The sequence below is a fragment of the Nerophis ophidion genome, linkage group LG06 (genome assembly GCF_033978795.1).
Source record: "Nerophis ophidion isolate RoL-2023_Sa linkage group LG06, RoL_Noph_v1.0, whole genome shotgun sequence".
NCBI lineage: Eukaryota > Metazoa > Chordata > Actinopteri > Syngnathiformes > Syngnathidae > Nerophis > Nerophis ophidion.
The window spans coordinates 15,212,503-15,223,589 of NC_084616.1; the positions used below are offsets into that span (position 1 = coordinate 15,212,503).

Below are 11,087 nucleotides of genomic sequence, written 5' to 3' on the forward strand. Positions count from 1 at the left end.
TATAACACTTATATAAGGCTTTTAAAGCCATTTTGATAGTAGGCTATTATAGCTGATATAGACACTTACATCATGTGTTGTCTTCATTATAACTCTGATACAATGCTTTTATAGTTGTTTTGATAGTAGGACATTATGGCTAATGTAAACATTTACATTATGTGTTGTCTTCATTATAACACTTATATAAGACTTTTAAAGTCATTTTGATAGTAGGCTAATATAGACACTTACGCCGTGTGTTGTCTTCATTATAACACTTATATAAGACTTTTAAAGTCATTTTGATAGTAGGCTAATATAGACACTTACGCCGTGTGTTGTCTTCATTATAACACTTATATAAGACTTTTAAAGTCATTGATAGTAGGCTAATAAAGACACTTACATCATGTGTTGTCTTCATTATAACACTTATATAAGACTTTTATAGTTGTTTTGATAGTAGGCGAATATAGACACTTACATCATGTGTTGTCTTCATTATAACACTTATATAAGGCTTTTAAAGCCATTTTGATAGTAGGCTATTATAGCTGATATAGACACATCATGTGTTGTCTTCATTATAACTCTGCTACAATGTTTTTATAGTTGTTTTGATAGTAGGACATTATGGCTAATGTAGACACTTACATCATGTGTTGTCTTCATTATAACACTTATATAAGACTTTTAAAGTCATTTTGATAGTAGGCTAATATAGACACTTACGCCGTGTGTTGTCTTCATTATAACACATATATAAGACTTTTAAAGTCATTTTGATAGTAGGCTAATATAGACACTTACATCATGTGTTGTCTTCATTATAACACTTATATAAGACTTTTATAGTTGTTTTGATAGTAGGCTAATATAGACACTTACATCATGTGTTGTCTTCATTATAACACTTATATAAGGCTTTTAAAGCCATTTTGATAGTAGGCTATTATAGCTGATATAGACACTTACATCATGTGTTGTCTTCATTATAACTCTGCTACAATGTTTTTATAGTTGTTTTGATAGTAGGACATTATGGCTAATGTAGACACTTACATCATGTGTTGTCTTCATTATAACACTTATATAAGACTTTTAAAGTCATTTTGATAGTAGGCTAATATAGACACTTACGCCGTGTGTTGTCTTCATTATAACACATATATAAGACTTTTAAAGTCATTTTGATAGTAGGCTAATATAGACACTTACATCATGTGTTATCTTCATTATAGCACATATATAAGACTTTTAGAGTCATTTTGATAGTAGGCCATTATAGCTAATATTGACACTTACATCATGTGTTCTCTTCATTATCCCACTTATACATGGCTTTTATAGTCATTTTGATAGTAGGCTAATATAGACACTTACATCATGCGTTGTCTTCATTATAGCACTTATATAAGACTTTAAAGTAATTTTGATATTAGGCTAATATAGCTAATATAGACACTTACATCATGGGTTGTCTTCATTATAGCACTTATATAAGACTTAAAGTCATTTTGATAGTAGGCCAATATAGACACTTACGCCAAGTGTTGTCTTCATTATAACACATATATAAGACTTTTAAAGTCATTTTGATAGTAGGCTAATATACACTTCCGTCATGTGTTATCTTCATTATAACACATATATAAAACTTTGAGTCATTTTAATAGTAGGCTATTATAGCTAATATTGACACATCATGTGTTCTCTTCATTATAACACTTATATATGGCTTTTATAGTCGTTTTGACAGTAGGTTAATATGGACACTTACATCATGTGTTGTCTTCATTATAGCACTTGTATAAGACTTTTAAAGTCATTTTGATCGTAGGCTAATATAACTAATATAGACACTTACATCATGTGTTGCCTTTATTATAGCGCTTATATAAGGCTTTTAGAGTAATTTTGATCGAAGGCTAATATAACTAATGTAGACACTTACATCATGGGTTGTCTTCATTATAGCACTGATACAAGACTTTTAAAGTTGTTTTTCTAGTAGGCTATCATGGCTAATATAGACACTTACATTATGTGTTGTCTTCATTATAACACTTATATAAGACTTTTACAGTCGTTTTGATAGTAGGCTATTATAGACACTTACATCATGTGTTGTCTTCATTATAACACTTATGTAAAACTTTTAAAGTCATTTTGTTAGTAGGCTAATATACACTTACGTCATGTGTTGTCTTCATTATAACACATATATAAGACTTTTAGAGTCATTTTGATAGTAGGCTATTATAGCTAATATTGACACTTACATCATGTGTTGTCTTCATTATAGCACTTATATAAGACTTTTAAAGTCATTTTGATAGTAGGCTATTATAGACACTTACATCATGTGTTGTTTTCATTATAGCATTCATATAAGACTTTTAAAGTCATTTTGATAGTAGGCTAATGTAGACACTTGCGTCATGTGTTGTCTTCCTTATATCATTTATGTAAGACTTTTAAAGTAATTTGGATAGTAGGCTATTATAGCTAATATAAAAACTTACATCATGTGTTGTCTTCATTATAACACTTATATAAGACTTTTAAAGTCATTTTGATAGTAGGCTAATATAGACACTTCCGCCATGTGTTGTCTTCATTAGAACACATATATAAGACTTTTAGAGTCATTTTGATAGTAGGCTATTATAGCTAATATTGACACATCATGTGTTCTCTTCATTATAAAACTTATACATGGCTTTTATAGTCGTTTTGATAGTAGGCTAATATAGACACTTACATCATGTGTTGTCTTCATTATAGCACCTATATAAGACTTTTAAAGTAATTTTGATAGTAGGCTTATATAGCCAATGTAGACACTTACATAATGGGTTGTTTTCATTATAACACTGATACAAGACTTTTAAAGTTGTTTTTCTAGTAGGCTATCATGGCTAATATATACACTTACATCATGTGTTGTCTTCATTATAACACTTATACAAGACTTTTAAAGTAATTTTGATAGTAGGCTATTATAGCTAATATACACGTATATCATGTGTTGTCTTCATTATAACAATTATATAAGACTTTTAAAGTCATTTTAATAGTAGGCTAATATAGACACTTACATCATGTGTTGTCTTCATTATAACACTTATATAAGACTTTTAAAGTCATTTTAATAGTAGGCTAATATAGACACTTACGTCATGTGTTGTCTTTGTTATAACACTTATATAAGGCTTTTATAGTCGTTTTGATAGTAAGCTAATATAGACACATCATGTGTTGTCTTCATTATAACACTTATACAAGACTTTTAAAGTTGTTTTGATAGTAGGCTATTATAGACACTTACATCATGTGTTGTCTTCATTATAACACTTACAAAGTCATTTTGATAGTAGGCTATTATAGCTAATACAGCCACTTATATCATGTGTTGTCTTCATTATAACACTTATATAAGACTTTTAAAGTAATTTTAATAGTAGGCTAATATAGACACTTACATCATGTGTTGTCTTTATTATAACACTTATATAAGGCTTTTAAAGTAGTTTTGATAGTAGGCTAATATAGACACTTATGTCATGTGTTGTCTTCATAATAAAACATATAAAAGACTTTTGGAGTCATTTTGATAGTTGGCTATTATAGCTGATATAGACACTTACATCATGCGTTGCCTTCATTATAACACTTACATACATACATACATACATACAGCTTTTCATTTCTTGAGGCTTCAAACCGATTTGTTTTTGGCTTCACGGTGGCAGAGGGGTTAGTGCGTCTGCCTCACAATACGAAGTTCCTGCAGTCCTGGGTTCAAATCCAGGCTCGGGATCTTTCTGTGTGGAGTTTGCATGTTCTCCCCGTGAATGCGTGGGTTTCCCCCCCGGGTACTCCGGCTTCCTCCCACCTCCAAAGACATGCACCTGGGGATAGGTTGATTGGCAACACTAAATTGGCCCTAGTGTGTGAATGTGAGTGTGAATGTTGTCTGTCTATCTGTGTTGGCTCTGCGATGAGGTGGCGACTTGTCCAGGGTGTACCCTGCCTTCCGCCCGATTGTAGCTGAGATAGGCGCCAGCGCCCCCTGCGACCCCGAAAGGGAATAAGCGGTAGAAAATGGATGGATGGATGGGTTCAAAAGTGCACACTGTTCACACATTCACATCCAAACAAAACAATGCACTTACCTTCATTAGCCATTTATTATAGAAAGTGATGCCTATGGAGAAGACATAGTAGAGGAGAACCAGTCCCAAAGTCCGCAGAGTCCTGCACAGGAACTGGACCGGGCACGCCATAAAACAGGCAGCTAGAGTTGAAGAAATGCCATCTGCAATGTGAAGCCAGTGTCCTTTTTTTATAAACACCAATCCTGCATTTTAAGAGACAAAATAAGCAAATTAGTTACAAAGCAAAACAAAGACCTGTAGCAGCTGTTTGCTGAACAGGTCAAACGCCCTCAAGCTAACTTCCACTGCAATAAAATGGGCAAATATTAGCGTAGAAAGTAAAACAAAATAAAGAACTGGATTAAAAATGAATTATTTATGAAATGAATTTCCTCAACACCGCTGAGTATCAACGTCACTATTCTCCCGATGACGTACACGTCTGCTCACTAACGGACTCCATTGACAAATGTCAGCACTATTAGCATTATTGTCTAAATATGTAGGTTTGAATGGGACAAGCACTTAACACAGATCATTTTAAAACGAAAAACAACTCCTTTTTCATTCGGCGTCATAGCCGTGGAGCAAAAATAAAAGCATATTAGGTAAAATTGAGAAAAACGTTATATTTTGACGGCACAACAAACCTTTGAGATGGGTTGACTTCACGCATGCGCAGTAGCAGCACACACAACGAACATAAATGAATAAATAAAATAAATAAAAAGAAACGATGAAAATAATCGAAGATAAACTCACCGACTTATTTTTATTTTTTTGTGATATTGTTAAAATAACATTACTTAAATACACGTCAGTTACACGACGCAAGGCAGTGTTTCCTTAAATAATGCTATATCATTTCCGGGTTAAGCACGCATGCGTGGACGTTGTATTGAAAGTGACTTGTTTTGGTTCTTCGCCGGAGCTCAGGTGAGGAATAATGGCGTCATTTAGGGTAAAAAGACGAACTAGGCGATATAGCTCGGTTGGTAGAGCGACCGTGCCAGCAACTTGAGGGTAAAAAGACGAACTAGGCGTTATAGCGGCCGTGCCAGCAACTTGAGGGTTGCAGGTTCGATCCCCGCTTCCACCATCCTAGTCACTGCCGTTGTGTCCTTGGGCAAGACACTGTACCCACCTAGATATTGGGTTTCACTATGTAAAGCGCTTTGAGTCACTAGAGAAAAAGCGCTATATAAATATAATTCACTTCACAACTAACTGGGTTTTTTCCCCCCCCATCCGCAGAATGGCGGAAGAGGAGGACGAGGCCGCCTACGACGAGGAGCTGGACGAAGGCTGCGGCGGCGCGGACGTGTGCCACGGCCGCAGGAAGAGGCTCTTCTCCAAGGAGCTCCGCTGCATGATGTACGGCTTCGGGGACGACCAGAACCCGTACACCGAGTCCGTGGACATCCTGGAGGACCTGGTGATCGAGTTTGTCACAGAGATGACCCACAAAGCCATGTCTATCGGGCGCCAGGGCCGCGTCCAGGTGGAGGACATCGTCTTCCTCATCCGGAAGGACCCCAGGAAGTTCGCCAGGGTCAAAGACCTGCTGACCATGAACGAGGAGCTCAAGAGGGCCCGCAAGGCTTTTGACGAGGCAACTTATGGCTCTTAATCAGCTGCAGATTTGTTCATACACTCATTTTGATTTAGTCCAAACTTAATAAACATCGGTATTGTTTTTTTCTCCCCACACTTTCTTGTGTTCTTTTCTCTGTTGCAAGGGTGTCAAACTCATTTTAGATCGGGGGCCACATGGAGAGAAATCTACTCCCACATCACGGTACGATAACTTAAAAATAAAGAAAAAAGTAAAACACAAAAAAATCTCGGAAGACAAAAAACATGACAAAAGAACACAAAAGAAGAGACACAAAATATACGAATCAAAGACAAAAACAAGACAACATAACAAAACACACACGAAAAAAACTAAAATGAAAAATACACTAATAAAAGACGAAATTAAAAGACATGAGAAACAAGACAAAATGCAAAAACAAAAACCAAACAAAAATAAAACACAAAAATTCCCAAAAGACAAAAAAACAAAAACATATAAAAAGGAAAAAAAGACAAAACAAAACAAACAAAAAAAGAAAAAATACAATAACAAAATACACGAGAAATAAGACAAAAACTAGAGAAAAAAAAAATTACAAAAATAAAACACAAAAAATCCCAAAAGACAGACAAACAAATGACAAAAAGGAACACAAATCCATTAACAAACAATACAAAACACACAAAAAAGAAAAAAAACATAACAAAAAAGAAAATAACAGAAGACAAAAAAAGGCTAAATGAAAAGACACGAGAAACTAGACAAAAAACAAAAAAATACAAAAACTAAATAAAAAATACAAAAATAAAACACAAAAAATCCCAAAAGACAAACAAACAAATGACAAAAAGGAACACAGATCCATTAACAAACAAAACAAAACACACAAAAAAGAAAAAACAAAACAAAAAAGAAAATAACAGAAGACAAAAAAAGGCTAAATGAAAAGACACGAGAAACTAGACAAAAAATAAAACAAAAATACAAAAACAAAATAAAAAATACAAAAATAAAACACAAAAAATCCCCAAAAAACAAATGACAAAACGAAAAGAAACACAAATACATAAACAAAATGGAAAAAATAAGTCAACAAAAAAACACACAAATAATAAAAACAAAAACAAAAAATACAATAACAAAAGACAAAATGAAAAAGACGTTAAAAAAAAACAAGACACAAAACACAAAAAAAATGAGACAAAAAGACAAAACCATAAGACAAAAGTAAAACACCCAAAAATCCCGGAAGACAAAAAAACATGACAAAAGAACACAAAAAAAGAAGGGACACAAAATACACTCTTAATCAGCTGCAGATTTGTTCATACACTCATTTTTATTTAGTCCGAACTTAATAAACATCTGTATCGTTTCCCCCCCACACTTTCTTGTGTTCTTTCCTCTATTTCAGCGGTGTCAAACTCATTTTAGATCAGGGTCCACATGGAGAAAAATCTTCTCCCAAATAACGGCACGATAACTTAAAAATAAAGACAACTTCAGATTGTTTTCTTTTCTCTGTTTGTTCCTGGCGAGCTTGCAGCCATAACTCTCCTTCAAACATCGCGCTTCACTCTTGTGGATTTTGAATTAAGCAATTTATAAAATGAACTAAAGATAATAAAACTACAGTACTATTGGCCACTGGATGAGTTTAGACCAATCAGAGCGCACCGTTCAGTATTGTGGCCCCTGATTGGCTAAGCCGCTTGCAGCATTAATATATTGAATTGAGTGTTACGGTGACTAAATGGTGTTGTTTCATCTCTAGAAAATGTCATACTGTTAAAAAAAGGCATTTAGAAAGTCCAATAGTTTTTTACATACTATCTAGAAAAATACTTGATTTATAAATAATAAATCCTACTTTGCAAAATAAATTTACAATAGTTAGATTCCTCTTCATGGTGCGCAACTCTTTGGTGCATGTCGAACATGTCGAAGGCGGCCTTGAAGTCTACACAAACACAACAACGTAATAGACAAAAGAAGACAACAAAACAAACACAAGAAAGAAAAAAAACAAGACAAAAAACAACAAAAAATACAATGACAAAAAACAACACAAAATGAAAGAGACATTTAAAAAAAACAAGACAAAAAACAAAAATGAGACAAAAATACAAAACCAAAAGAGAAAAGTAAAACCCAAAAAATCCCGGAAGACAAAAAAATATGACAAAAGAACACGAAAAAAGAAGAAACATAAAATACACAAATGAAAGACAAAAACAAGACAACAAACAAAACACACCAAAAATAAAAATACAATAACAAAACACAAAAAAGACTAAATTAAAAGACACAGGAAACAAGACAAAACACACAACAAAAACAAGACAAAAATACAAAAACAAAAGAGATTAAAACAAGACAAAAATACAACACAAAAAATCCCAAAAAGAAAAAAAGAAAATAAACACAAATACATAAAAAAGGAAAAAATAGGACAACAAAACACACAAAAAAGAAAGAAGAAAAACAACAAAAAATACTATTACAAAACACAAAAAAGACAAAATTAAAAGACACGAGAAACAAGACAAAAAACACAACACAAACAAGAAAAAAATTAAATAAATAAATAAAAAATACAAAAATTAAACACAAAAAATCCTAAAAGACAAAAAACAAATGACAAAACACAAAAAATCCCAAAAGACAAAAAACTAATGACAAAAGGAAAATAAACACAAATACATATACAAAAGGAAAAAATAAGACAACAAAACAAACACAAGAAAGAAAAAAACAAGACAAAAAACAACCAAAAAATACAATGACAAAAACCAAGACAAAATGAAAGACACACACAAAAAAAAATGAGACGAATATACAAAACCAAAAGACAAATGTAAAACCCCCAAAAAATCCCGGAAGACAAAAAATATGACCAAAGAACACAAAAAAAGAAGAGATATAAAATACACAAATAAAAGACAAATACAAGACAACAAACAAAACACACACAAAATAAAAATACAATAACAAAACACAAAAAAGACGAAATTAAAAGACACAAGAAACAAGACAAAACACACAACAAAAACAAAAAACAAGACAAAATACAAAAAGAGATTAAAACAAGACAAAAATAAAACACAAAAAATCCCAAAAGATAAAAAGAAAATAAACACAAATACATAAAAAGGGAAAAAAAGGACAACAAAACACACAAAAAAGGAAAAAAAAACTAAAAATACTATAACATAACACAAAAGACAAAATTAAGACACGAGAAACAAGAAAAAAAACACAACAAAAACAAGAAAAAAAATAAAATAAATAAATAAAAAATACAAAAATAACACACAAAAAATTCCAAAAGACAAAAAAACAAATGACAAAACACAAAAAATCCCAAAAAACAAATGACTAAAAGAAAATAAACACAAATACATATACAAAAGGAAAAAATAAGACAACAAAACAAAACACACAAAAAAGAAAAAAACTACAAAAAATACAATAACAAAAGACAAAAAAAGACGAAATTAAAACACGACAAAAAACACAACAAAAACAAAAAACAAGACACAAATACAAAAACAAAAGTAAAAAAAAAAAATACAAAAACAAAACACAAAAAAACAATTGACAAAAAGAAAAGAAACACAAATACGTAAACAAAAGAAAAAAATAAGACGACAAAACAAAACACACACACACAAAAATACATTAACAAAAGACAAAAAGATGAAAATAAAAGACGCAAAAAACCGTCCCAGAACCAATTAAAAGCGGACGAGGGATTACTGTATAGCTGTACCTATACTAACACTACTACTAATATATATATATATATATATATATATATATATATATATATATATATATATATATATATATATATATATAAATATATATATATATAATTACATATGATACATATATATGTACATATATATGTATATAATATGTACAATTGAGTAACATAACACAAATTGTTCTCTTAATTCAGCCAAAATGTACTGAAAGAACAAAAAAGCCAGCCTTTGTCCCATGGGGAATCTTCTATATCAGGGGTGCCCACACTTTTTCTGCAGGCGAGCTACTTTTCAATTGACCCACTCGAGGGGATCTACCTCATTTATGTATATCATTTATATTTATTTATCTATGAAAGAGACATTTTTGTAAACAAGTTAAATGTGTTTAATGATGATACAAGCATGTGTAACACATATAGACATATAGATGTCTTTCTTTCACAAAGACAAGAATATAAGTTGGTGTATTACCTGATTCTGATGACTTGCATTGATTGGAATCAGACAGTAATGATGATAACGCCCACATTTTCAAATGGAGGAGAAAAAAAGTTGTCCTTTCTGTACAATACCACATGAAAGTGGTTGGTTTTTGGCATCTCATTCATCCAGCTTCCATACACTTTACAAGAAAAACATTGGCGGCAAATTCCGTAGCTTGCTTGATTGACATTCACGGCACCCGAGGGTCTTGTGAGATGACGCTGGCTGCTGCCAGTTCATTATTATGAAAAAATGACAGAGAGGAACGCGAGAAACACTTTTTATTTCAACAGACTTTCGCGCCGTCCCTTCCGTCAAAACTCTAAAGGCCGACTGCACATTTCCTATCTTCACAATAAAAGCCCTGCTTCATGCTGCCTGCGCTAACAAAATAAGAGTCTCGGAAAGCTGGCGTGCACAAGTCATGTGCACGCCAGCTTTCTGAGGGATCGCTTGTGCACGCCAGTTTTCCCTGACTCTGTATTTAGTTAGCGCAGGCAGCATGAAGCAGGGCTTTTATTGTGAGGATAGGAAATGTGCAGTTGGCCTTTAGAGTTTTGACGGAAGGTACGGCGCGAGAGTCTGTTGAAATAAAGTGTTTCTCGCCTTCCTCTCGGTCATATTTTCATAATAATGATCTTGCAGCAGCCAGCGTCATCTCACAAGACCCTCCGGTACCGTGAATGTCATTTAAGTGACGTCTTGGTGAAGATTGATGATCACTAATTTTTAGGTCTATTTTTTTTAAAAGCCTGAATGGAGATTGACTGACACACCCCCCGCGGTCGACTGGTAGCTTGCGATCGACGTAATGGGCAAACCCTTGTTCTATATGGTAAAAGAGAATTTATATTTAGTCTGCAATACTGAATTATAGTGCTTATAAAACTACATGTGATCCAAACTATCACTCACAATCCTAAAGTGAGAGGTTCCATGAATCAAAACAAGGTGGTTGATGACATTTATGCATGACGATTTCATGTTATGGCCACAGTTCTGAGTAAGACCTTTGTTGTTTTAATGACATTCCATACAATACAAACAGTAAAGTTATACATTAGTCAATGTTTTTAGTAACACACCGTTCTGAAAAGACGTGGACAAAAA

The 11,087-nt window shown here is 32.8% G+C and overlaps 2 protein-coding genes across 4 annotated transcripts in view; one reads left to right on the forward strand and one right to left on the reverse strand.

Annotated features, from left to right (window-relative positions):
* Positions 1-4,943, reverse strand: part of slc35c2 (solute carrier family 35 member C2) — a 30,635-nt gene extending 25,692 nt beyond the window's left edge. For 2 of the 3 annotated variants that reach the window (XM_061902740.1, XM_061902739.1), the window contains exons 1-2: positions 4,793-4,942; positions 4,161-4,345 (exon numbers count right to left, since the gene is read on the reverse strand). In XM_061902740.1, coding sequence (XP_061758724.1) covers positions 4,161-4,271 — 111 coding nt within the window. In that variant the 5' untranslated portion in view covers positions 4,272-4,345; positions 4,793-4,942. Of the gene's footprint in view, positions 1-4,160; positions 4,346-4,792 lie in introns of all 3 variants that reach the window. The other variant, XM_061902741.1, reaches the window with a different exon arrangement.
* A 20-nt stretch (positions 4,944-4,963) lies between these two features.
* taf13 (TATA-box binding protein associated factor 13) lies at positions 4,964-5,852 on the forward strand. Its single transcript, XM_061902744.1, has 2 exons — positions 4,964-5,078; positions 5,397-5,852. Exons 1-2 carry the CDS (start codon positions 4,996-4,998, stop codon positions 5,770-5,772), a joined length of 459 nt encoding a protein of 152 aa, XP_061758728.1. The 5' UTR covers positions 4,964-4,995; the 3' UTR covers positions 5,773-5,852.
* The last annotated feature ends 5,235 nt before the right edge of the window (positions 5,853-11,087 follow it).